This window comes from Macrotis lagotis, chromosome 7, assembly GCF_037893015.1.
Source record: "Macrotis lagotis isolate mMagLag1 chromosome 7, bilby.v1.9.chrom.fasta, whole genome shotgun sequence".
Taxonomy (NCBI): Eukaryota; Metazoa; Chordata; class Mammalia; order Peramelemorphia; family Peramelidae; genus Macrotis; species Macrotis lagotis.
This window is the reverse complement of record NC_133664.1, coordinates 74,308,646-74,329,791: the sequence shown is the minus strand read 5'-3', so window position 1 is coordinate 74,329,791 and position 21,146 is coordinate 74,308,646. Positions and strand designations below refer to the sequence as shown.

The 21,146-nt window shown below is 37.6% G+C and overlaps 1 protein-coding gene across 1 annotated transcript; it reads right to left on the bottom strand.

Moving 5' to 3' along the window:
* Positions 1 to 271: 271 nt before the first annotated feature.
* GJD4 (gap junction protein delta 4) lies at positions 272 to 4,276 on the bottom strand. The gene is made up of 2 exons (XM_074195078.1): positions 3,968 to 4,276; positions 272 to 1,730 (listed from the first exon to the last, which is right to left on the bottom strand). The coding sequence occupies exons 1-2, from the start codon at positions 4,029 to 4,031 to the stop codon at positions 565 to 567; spliced, it is 1,230 nt and encodes a 409-aa protein (XP_074051179.1). The 5' UTR covers positions 4,032 to 4,276; the 3' UTR covers positions 272 to 564.
* Positions 4,277 to 21,146: the final 16,870 nt, after the last annotated feature.

The following is a 21,146-nucleotide window of genomic DNA, read 5'->3' as shown; positions in this document are numbered from 1 at the left end:
GAACCATTTCAACCCAGGTTGAACTATTTTTGCCTCTAGTTAGGATTTCATAGGGAAATAGGAACAAAAATATCATCAAAATAAATAACATTAAGGCAACTAGGTGGCACAGTGGATAGAGCACCGGCCCTGGAGACAGGAGGACCTGAGTTCAAATGTGACCTCAGATACTTAATATTACCTAGCTGTGTGACTTTGGGCAAGTCACTCAACCCCACTGCCTTACCAAAAAAAAGTTTTAAGGAAATAATATTGTGGGAATAGAGTGCTATTCCTTGGGACTGTGACCAAACTTCAGAAAGTGTTTTTAAAAAATCTTAATTTCTAAACAGTCCACCTTATCAAAATTAAATCTATGAAAAGAATATGTCCAAGTTTCCTTTATAGTTTGTTTTTCTCCTTGACCAGATTTTCTTTCTGCTCATCATTCTTCCCTGGATATTTAATTATGCCAAATAAATATGAATCTTTCTTGTGGTTTCCATCTGCCATAATTGTGGCTGCTGATACTGGAGAGACGGCTAGATCATCTTTCTCACACCTTCATATTTGCCTGGTATAATTTCATACCCATTCAGACTTTTTGGCCCTCAGGTGACTAGGGCTGCCACAGCTCACCTGAGAGGCAGAAGGCTTCAACTCAACAGATGAATAATGCCTTCCAAGTCGGCTTCGTGGGACAGAGGCAAGTTCTCCAAGCTGGGGGCTGTCTTTGGACCTAGGAGCCTGCTCTTTGAGAGGTCTACCCTGCAGCTGTTTATGAGCAATCCCTTGCAATTCACTGCCACTGGACATCACTTCACTTCCATCTTCATCCACAAAAGCCATTCTTCCCGATGAATAGGATTTATTGCCTGGACTGTTAAGGTTTGACCTGGAAATTACATCTTTAGGCCATACCATAGGATGAAGAGATACATCTTCTCCTCTAGCCTCAGGCCACTCACCATTCTCACTGGTTCGACTAGACCTCTTCACCAGGTGTGGAGGTTCCTGTCCTACCTCTGAGGTCAAACAGTTCAAGGCTTCACCAGGAGAGTTATTTGGAGAGTCATACTCTTCGCTGACACATGCATTTTTTGTCACCTTTTTGGCCAGATGTTTCCGTCTTAGCCATCTCTGCATGCTACACATCAAGTCAACAAAACTTAGGAGGAAGGATAGAGCATTGACTCCCCAGATAAAAAGCATCATGACTGATTTCTCTGTGGGCCGAGAGTTGTAGCAATCCACCACACTGGTACAAGGGGAGTGGTAGCAGGAGAATCGCTTTGGAACCCAAAATCCAAAGAGATAGTATTGGGTACCAGCAAAACCTGCTTCAATAAGGACCTGCAGGAGAAGTTGTATTATGTATGCTGTGGAAAAATCAAGGACGTTGAGAGGAGAACAGCCAGGTCTTGGATAGAGTCCCTTCACTGCTCTATGACCAGAGTGGATAGACCTCCCTCCACAACAACCAGGCTGGTGGATCTCTCCTGCAACATGCTGGGCTCCTTTATGAAGGACATAAACACTGAACATGATGTATGGTAGGAGAATAGACAGATTCTGGATCAGCCAAAACCGGAAATGGGATACAGGAGAAAATATGTCATAGCACACATTGGAACATCCTGGCTGCAAAGTATTACAGATGAATCTCTCTTGTTCATCTTGGTAGATTGGGTAGCCTGCCAAAATGATTACTACCAGCCTCAACATTATTGTAAAGATGAGCCAGATCTTCCCTAGAAAAGAGCAAATAGGTACGGAAAAAAATAAAATGAGTATAAAGAAAATTCTAAAAACATTGTTTGAAAACAAGGGAACCAATATAGTGAGAATAGGGGATAGAGTAGAAACAGAGTGGGGGAGAGGGAGAGAATGCTTTTGGGGGGGGGGGTTAAATCCCAGGTTATGAATGATATTCTGAATAGGGTATTTAAGCTCCTTATGACTCCATTTTCCCATCTGTAAACTAATATTGCATTTGTGTTTTTAAGTGCTTTAGGATTATTAGGCAAAAAATAAACATAAAAGACTTCTTTCATTAGTTCTAATAATTTGAACTTTGAAAAAGTCCAATTCTGTCTGGGCAGAACTGAAATCTATCTTCCTGTTGTCTTTGGAAAAAAAGTATTTCCTAAATCAGCTAATGATGTAATCATGAATATAAAGGACCCACTTAAAGGAATAAATAATCTTAAGAATTTCCACTCTACACAGTAATTGTGGGTACACAGATGGATGTGGCTATCTCTATTCATAGGAGTATCTAAAATTGCTATTTGTGCTTGAAAAAAGAACCAAACTAGGGGCAACTAGGTGACTCTGGTGGAGTCAGAAGGACCTGAGTTCAAATGTGACCTCAGACACTTAATAATGACCTAGCTGTGTGATCTTGGGCAAATCACTTAACCCCATTGTCTAGCAAAAACCAAGGAAGGAAGGAAGGAAGGAAGGAAGGAAGGAAGGAAGGAAGGAAGGAAGGAAGGAAGGAAGGAAGGAAGGAAGGAAGGAAGGAAGGAAGGAAGAAAGAAAGAAAGAAAGAAAGAAAGAAAGAAAGAAAGAAAGAAAGAAAGAAAGAAAAGAGAGAGGAAGGGAGGGAGGGAGGGAAGGGGAGAGAGAGAGAGAGAGAGAGAGAGAGAGAGAGAGAGAGAGAGAGAGAATAACCAAACTAAACTTGTTCAAATTATCTGATAATCTTGACTGTTCAGTGATTGTCAATAACCTCTATTTAGTGAAATCTGCATTTGTGAAAGTTGCCATCCTTAGGGAATAGAAATAAAAAAAATTCAAAATCTTTCCAGGAGACTAACTTCAAAGAACATTTATCATCTGAACATCAACTGAACAAGCTCAAGACAATTTTTTAAATGCTCAGTTTCTGTATCTAGAGAGTGGAAAAACTGGTACAATGGAAAAAAAATATTGTACTGGGAAAGTCTCAAGTTCAAATCCCACCTCTTTCACTTATTACCTGTCTGAATTTGGGCAAGTCACTCCATGTCTATAAGCCTCATTTCTGATAAGCTGGGTCCAATTTTTCATGATTGCCTTTGGGGTTTTCTTGTCAAAGATACTGGAGTGGTTTGCCATTTCCTTCTCCAGTTCATTTTATAGATGAGGAAGCTGAGGCAAACAGGAATGAGTGATCTGCCCAGGGTCACACAGGTAGTAAGTGTCTGAGCCTGGACTTGAACTCTGGTCTTCCTGACCAGACCTGGTACTCTATCAACTGTACCATCTAGCTACCAAACCTCAGTATCCCAATATGTAAATGAGGGGATTGGATTCAGTAATTTCTAAGGACTAAATTATGATCTCCCAGCTATAGATCAATGATCCTATGAATATGAATAATAAGGAGGGAAGACAGGGAGAAAAGGGTGTGGAGTCTATTGCCTATTAAAAGTAATAAAAGATGAGGGTAAAATAAATATATGATAGCATAATTTTTAAAAAACCTTTTAAAACACAAATTTATCTTATTGCAACTTTTCAAAGGAATAAGAAAGCAGATTATCAACTAAGTATTTAAAACACTTAAAATTATGCTGGAAGAAAAAATATATTTAATGTATATCTAATTTATTTTTGCAAAATTGTCTCCATTCCTGGTAACTTGAGTAAGGGAATAACAGTTTAAAAATACTCTTTCCCACCTGTTCTAGTCTTCAAACACAACACTTGTGTCAATGAAAGGAGAGTTGGTTAAATTTCAAACAGCATTTCACTTATGATCTTCTTAAGTAACCACAGTCAAATGAGAGTAAAATGTAGAAGGAAAAAATGAAGCAAAGTCAGAACCTACTGGAAGGGGGGAAAAACCTTTAGGTCCTTTATTGATAAAGTTAATGGAAACTTATTCTTTAAAACTCAAATAGAAAGACTAAAAATAGAAAACTAAGTCATAGTCTAGAAGAGAAATTGAATTGTCAGTTTTGGTAAAAGGAAAATAGATAAATTAAATAAAAATACTCACCCACAATTGTTACATTGCAGTTTAGCGTGATGATAAGAAACCCCAGCAAGTCCCAACCTTCCATATTTCAGTAATTCCCCAAATTCTAAGTTGCAAGAGATCATGGAATGTGGTGCTTTCCAGACCTAAAGAAAATAGGGAAAATCCAACAGGATTATATGTTTGTTTGTTTGTTTTTAATCTAGGAAGAAGTCCAAAGATTTAACCTGGAAATGTGAAAAAATAGAATTGGTGATGAGTCCATTGACAGAAGCCCAATTTCTTCTTCCTTAAGTTTAAACTTCAGGGAACTGATTGCTTCCAAGGCTGGTCATTTCCTGACAACTGCAAAGAGACAAAAAGATGACAGCAGTTATCCAAGCCATTCTAAGTTATTCTTACTCTCTCTAAGGCATTCCAACCTCTTGGCCTTGTTCCCATGTCTAAGTTATGAGAGTCAGGTGTCTTTAGAATACACATGCAATGCAGTTTTATTAGAGGTCCAAAAATATCAATTACTTCACCCCCAGAAGTTACTGTACAGTAACTGAAAGATTTGAGGGACATTCAAACTTTTCTTTTTAAAACAAGTTATTTTCTTGGCTATCTCCTTCTTGTAAATCTTCCTTTTTTGTAAATATTTCCATGGCCATGTTCTGTTTGTTGTTATATTGTCAATTTAGTAGTGTCTGACTTCATGACCTACTTGAGGTTTATTTGGCAAAGATACTGGAGCGATTTGCCATTTCCTTCCCCAGCTCATTTTAGAGTTGAAAAAATTGAGGCAATCAGGGTTAAGTGACTTATCAAGGGTCACACAGCTAGTAAGGGTCTAAGGCATATTGGAACTCAGGTCCAACATTCTATCCATTTCACCACTTAGCTGCCCCAAGCTCTAAGTAAGAGGACTCAAAATGCTTTCTTTTTGGTTCTCATACTCATCTCCTCTATGAAACATTCCCTGATTACAAACCAAAGTGGTCATCATCTTTATTTTAAATTCCTACAACACTTAGGAATATATGTCATTAACATTATTTTGTTCTACCTTTTTATGATTATTCTTCCTTTTTTCAGGAATTTATATATTTTCTCCCCAACTAGATGTTAAACTTGGAAAGAGACTCTCAATATCTTATTCTAGGACCTAGTACACAGCATCTGTTTCCCAAATGCCTACAAACACATTGTATGAATTTACATGGACTGAATCATATCATATTTATATCCCAAATTCCCTTATTCCATCAGTCATAAGAAAATACCTTATACATACCTGAAGATATAAAACCAAGATATATTGCTCTGGTTTTTTTCCTTCTAATTCCTCCCTATGAGGTTTGAAGTGTTGGGTCTTGACTAACTATATGACCTCGAGCATGTCACTTAAGCCTGTTTACCTCAGTTTCTCAGTTTACAAGCTAGCTTGTAAAACAAGTTAGAGATGGAAATGGTAAACTACACTAGTATCTTTGCCAAGAAAATCTCAAATGGGGTCATGAAGAATCAGACATAACTGAAAAATGATTCTATAACACATCTACTTTTCTACAACTTCCACCTGTCAGTCCATCCCTTCCCTAAAGTAAATAATTGAAAATAATATTTTTGAATTTCAGAATCAAAAGTTTTATTTTCTGTATTTGTCATATTTTATTGACTGAATTTTAATAAAATCTTGTTTCTGGATGTGTCCCATTTTAAAAGTGACAAAAGGAGATAGAACATCGGGTCTGAAGTCAGGAAGACCTGAATTCAAATCTGACCTCAGACACTTACTAGTGGTATGACCCAGGGCAAGTCACTTTATACTATTTGCCTCAGTTTCCTCATCTATAAATTGAGTTGGAGAAGAAAATGAAAAATCACTTTAGTATCTCTGCCAAGAAAACCCTGAATAAGTTCACAAAGAGTTAGCTACTACTGAACAATAGCAATGACAAACCTATTTGGGGGGAGGGGGGAACAGAAAGTGGAAATAAGTAGCCAATTCTTAGAAAGTTTCCCCAACAGAAGGGTTTCACCAAAGTTTCTTTTCATCTTTGTAGAAAAAATAGAGCTCTCTCTAGTCTATGAATCCGAACAAGTTCCTCCTTGAAAATAATATGTTTTAGGGGCGGCTAGGTGGCATAGTGAATAAAGCACCAGCCTTGGAGTCAGGAGTACCTGGGTTCAAATCCAGTCTCAGACAGTTAATAATTACCTAGCTGTGTGGCCTTGGGCAAGCCACTTAACCCCATTTGCCTTGCAAAAACCTAAAAAAATAAAAAGAAATAAAAAGAAAATAATATGTTTTGCTGGACTCTGATTAGGCATCTATAGAAAAGAACTGCTATTGGAGAAAATGATCAACAAATACAAATTCTGTAACAGCAATTGTGATCTGAGCATAAAACAATAGAACAGGTTTGGGAAATTTTGCTTTCCCAGGACACTTTAGAATTGAGAAAATGTTATTACTCATTTTAAAATAAATTTTATTGTTTTTATTTTACTCCTGGTGAGAGACCCCCCTTTATGTAAGCAGATCAGTTATTTCTTTGCAACTTAGCCTTAGAGAGTGCCAAGGACACTGAAATGACATCAAACAAAGCAAATATTTGTCAGAGGTGGACTTGAAACCCAGGTCTTACTGATTCCAATGTCAGTTCTTCATTCTATACATCACCTACTGACCATACTCACCAATTTTTATTGTGAAAGTAAATAATTATTTCATTGGAGCTGAGTGATTTTGAACAAATCACTTAATCTTGATTAATCTTCTGTAAAACAGAAATAATGCCTATCCTAACTACTTTACAGTGTGATTTTTGAGCCAATTGAGAAAAATGAATTGAGTCAAATGAGAAAAATGCCCAGGCATAACTATATGCCAGTAAAGAACACCTCAATTCCATTTTTAATTCCCTACCCATTATCTCACCAGCACATACTCTTTGTCATCTTCTAAACAAGCTATCTTTATTCACTGACTCTATCTTCATATATGTATATAAATATATATTTCTCAGATATCCACAAGAAAATGCTGGTATTTCACTTGGTTACAACATAAAACAAGCTAGGGAAAGATGAGGAGGAATAGAAAAAGCCAGGTTTGACCATATCATCCTAGAATCATTTAGGATTGAGGAACTCTGTTATGTTCTGGCTAGATGTGGACCAAGGTTTGGTTGGTTGGTTTTGTCCTTAGTTATCAAAGAAGACCAAAATGACAGCACTATGTTTGAGACAAATGACAGTATTTACGATTGTGGCTGATCAGACCCATATGAGCTCAGAATGCTCTACCACAGGTTGGGTACAAGTAGTCCATGTGAACACCTTACATATGACACACTTCCTTTGAGCTGCTTCAATTCTGCCTTCCTCATAGATCGCAGCACCCTCCCTGATGAGGGCACACCATGCTGGGTGGTCCTGAACAATCAATTCTAAAATTCTTCAATGAGCCCTTCACAGGGTCTTGATATGACTTCTTCTGACCCCCTTGTGAGCACTTGCCCACTGTGAGTTCTCCATAAAATAGTTTTTCTGAAAAGCATATATCTGGAATTCTAACAATGTACCCAGTTCATTGTAGTTGTGCTCTCTATAGTAATGTTGGAATGCCAGGGCAGTTTATCTCAAGAAAGGACCTTGGTGTCTGGTATCTTCTCCTGTCAGGTGATCTTCAGAATCTTCCTAAGACAATTTAAATAGAAAGGATTCAGTTTCTTGACATGGCGCTGGTAGACTGTCCAGGTTTCACAGGCATATAGCAATGAAGTCATCACAACAGCCCTGTAGACTTCAGTTTGGTAGTCAGTCTAATAACTCTCCTCTCCCACACTTTCTTTTGGAGCCTCCCAAATACTAAGCTAGCTCTGGTAATGTGAGTGTCAAACTCATTGTCAATATGTATCTCCCTAGAAAGAACACTGTCAAGGTAAGTGAACTTGTCTTACAGTATTCAAAACTTCTCCATTTGCTGTAATCCATGGTTCCACATATGGGTGGTGTGGTGCTGGCTGATGGAGCCACTGGGTTTTCTTGGTGTTAATTGTTAGACCAAGATGAGCACAAGCAGCAGAGAATTGATCCTTACTTAGTTGCATCTCATCTTCAGAGTCTGCAAAGAGAAGATCCTGCACCAACAATCCTTCCACTTTGGTCTTGGCTTGTAGCCTTTTCAAGTTGAAGAATTTACTATGCTAGCTGAGCTTGAGCCCATGATCATCCTCCTTGAAGGCATTTGATAACATGGCTGAAAATACCTTGCTAAAAAATGGGATACATTCTTGTTGCACTCCATTGGTGCCTGGGAAATCTTGAGAGCATCATCCCCTATCCAGAATCTAGTCAAGCATGCCATCCTGAAGCTGGCATAACAATCCTGATGAACTTCTCTGGGCAACCAGATTTTGACATAATTTTCCATAAACCCTCACAATTGACAGTATCAAAGGCCTTGGTCAGATCTACAAACATCCTATAGAGACCTCTATTCTGTTTCTGGTATTTTTCTTGGAGTTGTTGGGCAGCAAACACCATATCAACTGTTCTTCAACTCTTTCTGAAGCCACACTGGCTCTCAGGGAGGTGACCATCTTCCAGGTGAAGGATCAGCCTATTGAGGACAACTCTGGCAAAAATCTTACCAGCAATGACTAAAAGAGAAATAAATACCCCTCTGATTGTCACAGGACAATCTATTCCCTTTACCTTTATAGAGATGGATAATGAAGGCATCCTTGAATTCTTGGGGGAATAACCTCTTCATGCCATATAACCTAAAAATTTTAGTCAGTTTTTGGATGAGCAGTGCCCCCCCCAACTTGTAGATCTCATCTGGAATAGAATCAGCACCAGATACTTTGCCACTTGAAAGGACATTCAAATGTCTAATGACATTCAAAACCTCTTCTTCAGTTGGAACTACAGTTAGGAACTGATTGACTTCAACTTGAGATAAAGGGTCAATGGCTTCTGCATTGATTAATGATGGTCTGTTAAGATTACTGTGGGGGCAGTTAGGTAGGGCAGTGGATAGAGCACTGGCCCTGGAGTCAGGAGGACCTTAGTTCAAATCCAACCTCAGACACTTAATAATTGCCTAGCTATGTGACCTTGGGCAAGTCACTCAACCCCATTGCCTTGTTATAAAAAAAACCCCACTGTGGAAGTGTTCAGCCCTTCTGTCTAGGATCATGTCACTATTATTAATCATTGTGGATCCATTAGCCTTGAGTAGTTGAGATGCATCATAGGTCTATTCAGGGCATCATTAAAGCATTTTGGTTTGTTACTGTCTGCATAAAACTGAATTTCATCTGTCTTTTTACTGAGCCAAGATCCCTGCATCTCCCTAAAATTTGCTTAGACTTCTCTTTTGATGGAATTAAATGCCCTTCTTAGAAATGGATGAACTTCTATACTTCCCCAACCAGTCTTGGTGTTTGTGAGTGTTCTGACCCAGATGAGGCAATGCAGTGCTATACACCAGATCTCTGAATGCTGCCCACTCTTTTTCTGCTCTCTGTAGTAGAGTTTGAATGCTTGGCAGTTTAGCTTGAGAAAGTCTGATGTCCTATTCTGCCAGGTGATCTTCCCAATTTTCCTCAGACAATTGGAATGGAAGTGATTCAGTTTCCTGACATGGCGCTGGTAGGCTGTCCAGGCTTCACAGGCATATAGTAATAAGGTCGGCACAACAGCTCTGGATTCCTTCAGTTTGACAGGCAGTTTAATACCTTTTTTTCTCCTACATGTTCCTCCAGAGCTTTCAAAACACGGAGCTAGCAACAAATTAACCACAAGTACTTACTCAAATGTAATACAGTTCTGTTGCACATAGTAATTAAGACTTATTTAAGTTTGTGTGGGGTTTTTTTTTAAGGAGCTGCTAAATTATCTCATTTCAGAATTGAAGGTTTTACTGGCACTGCTCAAGATTTAAATAACTTTTAAGAAATTTTAAAATACTGGATGGAGAACAAATGTTCAGCAGCTGTAGACACAACAGAATAATCTTGTCTGACATTTGCATTCCATTTCCATATTTAAGTTCCCTTTCCCAATTAACAAAATAAATAATAATAGCCTATTCAACCAATAGTATATATTTGTTCCAAGGATTAAATACTCCAAGATCCCAGTTACTCTGCATCTAAACAAAATTTTAGTCAATGGAAAAAGAGGAAATCCATGAATGCCAGTACTCAGCAGTCTAAATGCAAGGGAGACAGAGCTCATTAAACTTAGCTGTCAGTTGGCCCGGGAGTTCTAAACTTGTCCCATTCTTTAATGGTTATTCCTCAAAGTGCCCCCCCACCCCATGTTCAGGTCCCACAGCTGACAAGAATAAAGGTCAACTGGGTCAACTCCTTTGTGAATCTGTTTGCATCTTGGCTGGGAATGTATTTTGAAAAGGAAGGTGCGGTGATAATTAATAATAAAACCAGCAATAATAACTATCATTTAATGATATTCTTTACACCATTATGTTTGATCCTTGAAACAGTCCTGTGCGATCAGTGACATTTCACAGATAAAGTAACTGAGGCTGACAGGTAAAGTGACTTAGAATCAATAAGTGCCAAAGGCCAGATTTACATTTGGGTTGGGTTTTTTTGATTCCAAGGCCAACATTCTATTCACTATGCCAACTACCGAAAAAATTCATCTATTGTGTTCTACCTCAGCTCAACCATGACCCTAAATTCTGAGCTGGGGGAGGGCCTGATGAGGTGAGAGTAGGTTTGCTTTGAAGGAGACTGAGATAGGGAATCAATTAGGGAAAAGTAAAAAGATTGACTGCAGTACTGAGTACCCATCATTCTTCTTTCCTTTCTTATTTTGAAAAAAAGTATTTTCATTGATTCTCTGCTTTCTCCTCAACCACTCTCTTTTGAAACCCATTAAAATCTGGGATCCCCAGCCATTACCATTCTATTGTAAATTGTTCTCTCCAAGACCTCCTGGTACCCAAATTTAATATAATTTTCTATGCTCATCTTCCAGGACTTTTCTTCAGCATTTGTTTTTGTATCCCCTTTTGGATATCTCTTTTTTTATTAATTTCAGAAATACTATACTCTCTTGGAAACACTTCTCTATATCTTTGAATGGCTCCTAATTATGTTTCTGACTCCACCTATTAACTTGCATGTCATGGCATCACCTCCCTGAAATCAGGGTCATCTTTGAGAACGACAGGCAGGGGCAGCTAGGTGGCGTAGTAGATAAAGCACTGGCCTTGGAGTCAGGAGTACCTGAGTTCAAATTTGACCACAGACACTTAATAATTACCTAGCTGTATGGCCTTGGGCAAGCCACTTAACCTCGTTTGCCTTGCAAAAACAAAAACAAAAAAAGGGAGGAGGTTTCTCCAATGGAAGTCCCCTTATTGATGACAGCAGAGAATGAAGGGCAAACAACAGTGGGAATTCCTCAGACTTTTGACCTTGATCCTCATCTCTTTTTTATTTGTTTTATAGATGCCATTTATTATCATGGTTGCTTCTAGGAACAGCTTTCTACCCTCCCCTTCTAGAAAGTTTTCCCTATATACCCATAGTCTTCTACCCCTCCAATAAGTGAAACAAGGAGCATTTTAATGATTATCCTTGGAACCAAGCTTTGTTATAGGGCTCAGTGTGGTTTTTGTTTTTCAAGAGATTTATCTGTGTCCAGATTGTTCCTGCCCCTCCCTTTCCCACTTCCAGTAAACTATAAGGTGATTGAGGGCAGGAACTCTTATTATTTGGAAGGTGACCAAGACAAAATCAAATTCAATTTAAACATTCATCCAGCCCTGAGTCTGTGGCCCTCCCAGACCTCTTATTTTTTTAACTTCACTGTTTGGCCTTGCAAGGTCTGTAAACCAGGATAACAAAATAATGTTTGTTAAGTGTGTTTTGTTTTCTGTTATTCTATTTGTTTTCAGTAATAACCAAGGGGAGAAACTAAGAAAGTGAACCATGATTTAGTTGGATTATTTGAATGCCATACAGAGAGAAGATTGACTAAGAGTTTCTCAGATAAAGAAAGAATAGCATCAGGCTCTGTCTTTGTCCCTGTGTTGTCCCTCAACCCCCCCCCCCCAACCAGGATCTCTAATATGTACCTCTAGTATCTTTTAATTTGTCTCATTCTGTCTCTGAATTCCACCCTCTTCTCTCTTTTGAAATACAAGAAGTTATAATGAAATCTATTTTAAAACCCACATCTATTATCTGAATTTAAACATAATCCCCCAAGGATTTGTTGTTGGGCTGAATTAGGACAAGAGAGAAGCCTCTTCTCTCTGGAATGAAGAAAGGCTCAGAAAGAAGAAAAAAAAGATGAGCTCATGTTGGTCTCATGCAGCTTATTTTGTCATACAAAATACCAAGGCTCGCCTCTGGCAGTCTTTTTTAATTCAATTTTCCCCTTTAAGAACTAAAACAAATAAAAGTCAGGGAACAACCAATTCCTTTATTAGCCTTTTCATTTTATACAACCTATACATGCATGGAAGGGATTAATATAGTTATTGAGGATTATTTCTCAAAAAGAAAAGAAGGAAAATAACAAAAATGGCAAATGAAAAACTGAAAATAAGACAGCTTGGACTAGATGATCTGTAAAGTTATTTCAACGCTAATATTCTTAGATTTTTATGTTCCCAAGCAAAAGTTTGGGAGAGTGAAAGTAATCATTAGAAATGGAATAAAAAGGAAGTGAAGGCAAACTGTGTATATAAGAACCAGAAAATAGAACACTTTTTTTCATCCAAAGTGTATGGTAAGACCAAAATAAATATTAGTTTATTGGCAAATGAATGAATGAAGAACACATCTATTCAATGTTACAAAAGCACTGTGCTAAGTGATAAGGATACAGTTAGAAAGGCATGACAGCCCCCTACCTTCAAAGAGCTTACATTCTACAAAGAAAAGACAACTCAGAGAAAACCTTTCAGTCCCATGATTCTTAAGGCACAGAAGCAAAGCAGATGAAAATGCATCCTTTTAAAGATTTCCATTACAAAACCATATCTGTTTTTGATAGTTAAATTATCTGATAATACTAAAAGATTAGAAGAGAAGAACTTTCTTTTCTGAATTTTCAGTCGCTGTTGAGGTTGAGGAAAAATGGACATTACTAGTTGCTACCTTCTAGGATGGCAGGAGGAGTTGAGGGTGAGAGGGTATTTTTTTTTCCAGTTTAACAAGGCAATAGTTAATGGTGATGTTGTTCCACATTCTGCTTGTTCACACTAGTGACAATTTGTATCATCTCTCTGTCATCTGCTTCCCTTTACCCTAGAGGTATTTACAGAAATATATTTAGCCCTGATTTCTCCATAAAGAAGTATGTGTCATGGATTTATCCATAGAGAAGTCAATGGTTACTTCTATTTTAAAATATGTAAACAGAGTGACTGATGAAATTACAATACCAAACAAACCCCCTCCACCCCTCTACTCCAAAACACACACACACAAACACACACACAAACACACACACACACTAATGATAGATGTGTGTTGAAAGTACTAGATTAATATCTCCATAGTGGCCCAGTGGATAGAATGCCAACCAGGAAAACAACTTTGTGAATTCAAATCTGACCTCAAATACTTACTAGCTGTGTGACATTGGGTAAATCATTTCAGTCTTGTTGCCACAGTTTCTTCAACTATAAAATGAATTAGGGAAGAAATAGCAAACCACTCCAGTAGCTTTGCCAAGAAAAACCCAAATGAAATCACAAAAAAGTCAGATAAGACTGAATCAACTGAACAACTACAAAAAAAGGTTCAAATATATCAACACATAAAAGAAGTAAAACAAATAAAAGCAAAACCTCTTTCTAGATAGCCTTTATTAGTATGACAATCATTTAGTAAATAACTAAATGGCCCAAAAAGTAAAATGATCTACCTAGGGTTCACATAGTTGTAACTCATCTCAAAATTCAGTCATTCTTCACCTCAACTGAGTCTTCACTAATGTTCTACAAGCCTCCCATTCCTTTCAGTGATTATCTTTTCTTTTTTCTCTTTGCCCCACCCTTATAATACCAGACCATTTGTCTACTTCATTAATATCTAAGCCATCTATAATCATGGGGTCATCTGCTCACCAGAAAGCTGGCAGAGGATAACTGCTAGAGAGCTGGCATTGGAGTCTTTAACATCTACCTCTTCCACATACTGTCCTTGGGAAAGTCACTAGAATCCTCAGGTAGCTTTCAGACTCTAACAATACTGAGAGAGGAAGTTCCTCATCAGAAATAGTATCAAGAGCCAATTTAAAAAAATCATGGCTGAATCCCTAGCTAGAAGGGACTTTCCTTAGATTCTTCTCACCCATTCTCAGCGTTCAGGAACCTAAAAAAGATCTCAGCTTAAAAAGATCACCATATTTCATCCTTAGCCATCTGGACCTATGTCTTGCCACTGAACTCCCATGACTCTGGAGGAGAGAATGAGACTGATAACTGCTCGGTTCTGTCTTACTTTAATCCATTTCATTTGCAAATAAAGACATCCTCCTCCTAATCGCATTGGTCCTCTTCCAGAATGAAGGACGAACATCAACAAAACTCAAACACAAGCACCTTCCAGCCAACAAGGCATTCTAGTTCTCAAAGACATATCTTTAATCCCATTCCCTGTCCTCCTGCTCTAGGACCTTGTTCTAGTAGCCATTTCCTCTCTTGCATATACAGTTGAGATCTTTCTCTCCTCTAGTTTCTTCTCACAAACTTATTAGCATGCTCAGATCTTCCTAGTCTTTCAAAAACAGCCCCCAACAGCTCTCTTCCCTTGATTTTTCTAACCACTTCAGCTTCCACACCAACTTCCAGCTCTCTTTTTCTTCCCAGCCAAACTTCTTGACAAAAGTTTTCTTTATTTGATGCTTCCTCTTCCTCTACCCAGTTTCTCCTAAATCCTCCCTCTCTACCTTTGACACAACTCTCAAAGGTTAAACAGTCATTTCCCAAATCACCAGATAGAAAGGCATCCTTTTGTCATCCTTCTTGATCTTTTGCAGTATTTTTTTACAGTTGACGAGCACCCCCTTTATTACAAGGGTCTCTTTTCTCTCCCTCTCTTTCTGTCTTTCTGTCTCTCTTTTTCCAAGCCTCTGTCTCTCTCTCTGACTCTTTCTCATTTCCTTCATCCCCATGGTTTCATTCCCTATCTCTCTATGCCAGTGACATACAGGATATGTTTCATCAGCATCTTAAATTCAGCATGTCCAAAAGCAATTTTATTATATAGCTTTCCTCTGCTATCTAGCCTTCCAACATAAGTGAAAATTCCCCTCTAAATTATTGTGACCACACACATACACACACACATTTGTTTCATTTCCTTCTTTAAGTCTTTTGTGGCAAATTGTCACATTTGGAAGAAAATACTATTGAAATGAAAATTGAGATCTAGTCACTCCATTTTACCCTCTCACTAGATTCTAGAATATTTTCTTCTACTTTCCTCCTTACTGGACTCACTTAGAAAGTGATGCTAAATTTATTAAGGAGTCTCATACTTAAGTACTCAAGACTACTTAAGACCAAACTCAGAGATCTAATGACATCTACATTGCTTCACCTTGCTCCTGTTTTCCCAAACCTTCACTTTATATCCCTGGATGCTACACTTTCCCCTTGATCTCTTCAGGTCTCAGTTTCCTCATATGCAAAATGGAGATTGAAGCAGCATGGAATAGCTGACAGCTGACCTCAAAGTCAAGAAGATTTGAGGATAAGTGTCAGCTTGAGAATATGACTTCAACTTTCTCTGTAACCCTGGGCAAGGAATTTAACCTCTTGGTGCCCAGGCAACTTAAGACTATAACTTGCAAAGGAAGTACTGACTTGCTCTGGTATAGGGAATTATCTCATCAGTAGCTCCCTCTACCACTGAAATCATAGTTCAGGTCCCCAAAATGGGGATTATAAAACTTAAAAACTATCAAAAAGTTTTACTGTTGCCTTTTGGTTTTTTTTAACATTTCTAATTTAGATATGCTTCCCCAATGTAACAAAGAAAAAAAATGCAAGTAAAACTAGTTGATAGCAACTGAGTCCAGCAGTCAATCCATATGCAACCCCAGCCCCAAAGCCCATTGGTATGGAATGCTTCAAACACCATATAAATGTCAGTTATTACTATTTGTTTTTAATCTTTTTTCATTGAAGTTCAAATAGAATTGGTCCTAGAATAAGTTACTGTCTTTTCTGATATTATTGTTGTATATTTAAGGTTCTGCAGACTATCATGCAGATTGATAAAATGACTACTTTATGTAATGGGATGAAAGTACTGAGATGGAATGTCATCCTCTGAAGGTTAATTGAAAACATCTTTGTACCAACTCCAACAGCAGAAGGGACAAAGGAAATGATAGATCTGCTACATAATGTTCTCACAGGATTACAATTTTTTTTTTGCACTGTCTCTATAGTTTGAGACCTATTCATTCAGTGTTGCTTGGAAAGTATATATTTATTTTAAAATATAGTTCTAATTTTTTTTGAATCATTATGTCTGGTAAGCAACAGTTTGTCTATGAGATAATGCTAATGCTCCAGTATAGTTAATGTATTGAATTCTTAAGAATATATGGAAGTCTATGACTAAGGAAGAGTTGGAGAACATCACTAAAAACCAATTAGATGATTTCGATTACATTAAATTAAAAAGTTTTTGCACAGATAAAACCAATGTAATCAAGATCAAAAGAAAAGTAGTAAATTGGGAAACAATCTTTACAACTAATGATTCTGACAAAGGACTCATTTCTAAAATATACAGAGAACTGAGTCATATTTTTAAAACAAAAAACCATTCCCCAATTGACAAATGGTCAAAGGATATGCAAAGGCAATTCACAGATGAAGAGATCAAAGCAATCCATAGCCATAAAAAAATGCTCTAAATCATTAATTATTAGAGAAATGAAAATTAAAGCTTCGCTGAGGTACCACCTCACACTTCTCAGATTGACCAGTATGACCAGGAAGGATAATGATCATTGTTGGAAGGGATGTGGGAAATCTGGGACACTATTACACTGTTGGTGGAGCTGTGAACTCATCCAACCCTTCTGGAGAGCTATTTGGAACTATGCCCAAAGGGCAACAAAAATGTGCATACCCTTTGACCCAGCAATACCACTACTGGGTCTATACCCTTAAGAGATGAGGAAAAAGGGTAAAAACATTACTTGTACAAAAATATTTATAGCAGCCCTGTTTGTGGTGGCAAAGAATTGGAAATCCAGTAAATGTCCTTCAATTGGGGAATGGTTTAGCAAACTGTGGTATATGTCATGGAACACTATTGTTCTATTAGAAACCAGGAGGGACAGGATTTCAGGGAAACCTGGAGGGATTTGCATGAACTGATGCTGAGCGAGATGAGTAGAATCAGAAAAACACTGTACACCCTAACAGCAACATGGGAGTAATGTTCAACCTTGAAGGACTTGCTCATTCCATCAGTGCAACAACTGAGAACAATTTTGGGCTGTCTGCAAAGGAGAGTGCCATCTGTATCCAGATAAGGAGCTGTGGAGTTTGAACAAAGTACAAGGACCATTCCCTTTAATTCGGAAAAAAAAAAAAACCCAGATGTCTTATGGTTTGATCTGGTTACCTCTGAGAATTCTGTTCTCTTTAAGGATATGATTTCTCTCTCATCACACCCATTTGGATCGAGGTACAACATGGAAACAAAGTAAAGACTGATGGAGTGCTATCTGTGGGGTGGGGGTGGGGGGAGGGAAGCAAGATTGGGGGAAAACTGTAAAACTCAAATAATATCTTTAATAAAAATTTAAAAAAAAAGAATATATGGAAGTCAAGGCAGCTAGATGGTACAGTGGATAGAACACTGGCCCTGGAGTCAGAAGGACCTGAGTTTAAATCTAGCCTCAAATATCTAATAATTACCTACCTGTGTGATCTTGGACAAGTCACTTAACCCCACTGCCTTAAATGAATAAAATTTTTAAAAAAGGAAATAAAAAAGAATATATGGAAGTCTATATTTGTAATATAGGAATTTCTCATCTGTCAGTTTAAAAAAGTTAACCTTCTGGTGTTTAATTCTAACTATTTAGGTCTTCTAGTTATTCGGTAAGCATCTAGGAAGCACAGGGAACAGCGCACCTGCTCTGAAATTAGGAAATCAAATTTGATCTCAGACACTTACTAGCTCTATGACACTAGCCAAGTTATTTAACCTCCATTTGCCTCAATTTACTCAACTGTAAAATCTGGATTTCAGCAGAACTTATATATGTGATTAGCAAATAAGATAATCTTTATCATGCTTGCACTTAGGAGGTTCTATACAATGCTTATTCTTTCCCCCTTATTCTCTTTCTCTCACTCTCACCCAATAGGTTTTCAATAGTCAGTCATATGTCACATAATCCCTATTATTCCTTTGCATAATCTGCTTTGATCATTACATCAAGCTTAATTAATAATAATCTTTCCATGATTTCTTGGGACAGTGCTGTAGGCCTTAATTAGTATCATTAACTTCTCCTTTTCTATAAACAAATGCATATGACTCCTTTGCTTTGTCAACATATTGTTGTTATTGCTATGATGTTTTAACATCACAGTTGATAAGAATTTGTATATAAATAAAGCAGTATCATAATAATAATTTGTTTTCATTTCATTCATGACATTCTATCTCACTCTTAGGAGGATGTATATGCCTGACATCAGGTAAAACCACCTAACTTTATAGCAAATATTTAAATAGAAAAATAAAGGAAATTAAGAGAGGAACTTTAAACTGAAGACAGCTGACCTTGGTATCTATGACTATGTGTATGTGTGTGTGTGTGTGTGTGTGTGTATGGATGTGTGTGTGTGTGTATATGCATATATATGTAGAGAGAGAGAGGTTAAAGATATTAGCAATTCTTTGTTAATAGCAGCATCTATAAGATTAAGTTGGAGAATTTTACATATTATATTTCAGGATTGACTTTTTGGAAAAAAAATCTCTACTGTAGCTACAATTTCTAAAAGCTGGTTTTTCCCCCCAAATAGATGAATAGGATTTAAAAAAAAATATTGTGTGTGTGTGTGTATGTGTGTGTGTGTGCATTTATGTGTGTGCATGCTACTTATTCAGCAAAAGGGCTGACTAATCAAATAACAAAATAGGGGACTGGATGGTATTCTACCAATGTGATTCATAGTCTGAATGATATTCTCTTCAATGTCTGAAATAGGATGACTTTTCTTTTTTCTCTGCTGAAACCCAAAACTTGGGAACATTAACACGCAAAGGTTGGATACTAAGGGACCCCCATGGTCTCATTTAGATTCTTTCCCTTAAGGTCACAAGCTTCCATCATATTCTTTTTAGTTGTTTTAGTTTCAGGGTTTAATATAAGTTTATTGTTAACAAAAAAATTGATGGTTTCAATTTTAATTTGAAAAAATTATCTTTTTAAAAATTGATAAAAAATTAAAATTCCATTTTTGAGACTCTGTCACAATGTCCTGACTACCTTGGATGCTATTTCTCAATAAGAAAGGTAGTTTCTGAAAGGATCTTGATTATATATAATGGAGATTGGAGCAATTGGAGGAGATGTGGAGATTCTGAAACTGGTTCTAATCAACTAACCTCTTATTAAAAAGAAGGCTCTTTACAGAGGCATTAAAAAATTGGCCATTTCAGCTACTGTCTTTGTCCCATTTATCTGGGAAGGAGAAATCTCACATGATTCCTTCAATCATGGCACCTGGTGAAAGAAGCACAGTCTCCAATCTTGGGAGATCCAAAAAAATCAGGAGAGCAAGGGTCAGTAATAGGAAGTTATCCTGCATTCAATGCAGATTTGAGAAGCAAGGAACAAGCTTTGGGATTCCTATTGATCAGGTTTCATCTGGCAGCTGTATAGCATCTGAACATGAACTTGGTGGGGCTAATTCAGGGTAGGAATTAAGTTAAATTTCAAGTCTACTCTTCTGGTGATGGAGGTGGAGAGTAGGTACCTGAGGTGTTAAAGGAAATGTTAGCTTTTTTATGCTATTATCTTTGAGGTTAACATCCCTTTATAAGAGTTCCCTGATGGTAAATAGTTAAAAAGAAATAGGGATGCTTGTAACTGGTCCCTTACCAAAAGGGAGGAAACATAGCCAGTGGGAGTTTGAGTAAAACCAGTCCTCTCAAGGTCTCTGAGTTGGGATTGAGGAGAGATTTAATAGGTATGACTATTATTATATATGGAAACAGGGTCCAAGTTAACACACTTTAAGGGAAGTTAGAAAGAGCAATAGGTGGTCTTGAAGTCAGGAGGACCTGATTTCAAATCTAGCCTCATATACATACTAGTTATGTGACCTTGGGCAAGTCACTTAACTTTGCCTCATATCCAGGGTCATCTCTAGTCATCCTGATCTATAGCTGGCCACTAATCACAGATGTCTGTGGAGTAGAAAGTGAGGCTGGCATCTTAGCACAGCATCCCCTTCCTCAAATCCAATTCATATGCATGTCATAGCATCACCTCCTGATGTCAAAGTCTTCCTTGAGAATGAAGGACAAACATCATTACTACACTCAAACAAAAGGAATCTCTACTTGAAAAAAGTATGTTCACAAAGCACACCGAAATTTAAATAAGCTCAGCTATGACACTATCGATAAGACTCTTTGCAAGGAGAGATATCTGTATGGAGAAAACTTATTCAATCTTCTCCCAAGTATTTGGGGAGTCTATTATATGTCTAGGTCTAAGTTCTTGGTTTAAAGTTAAGAATTCAGTACCAAGCTCTGTCACTCTGGGTACCTCAGAGCTCCTGTGTTCCAGGAAGGAACAGAAATTTAGAAACTGGAGACTAGACATACATTTCATTGGAATGGCCAGCTGTGGCGGGTTCCCCGTGAAGACCATTTGCTACTCCTGGGAAGCACATCCAATTTAATTTTATTAAATTCCTCTCTAGATGCTTAGATGGGGCTATTTAATCCTTATAGAATACAAAGGAAAATAAATATCTTTGGTCTTAATTCCAAGGTGTTTTGTGATCAACTCCATCCATTATCTGGATGATCATTTAGACAATGTAGGAAAAATTCTTCCCAAATGAAAATTATAGAGTCTCAGTCAGAAGGAGTATCCCAGACCATCTCATCCAGTCAGTACTTGAAGAAGAAATTCCTCGAGGGTATATTCA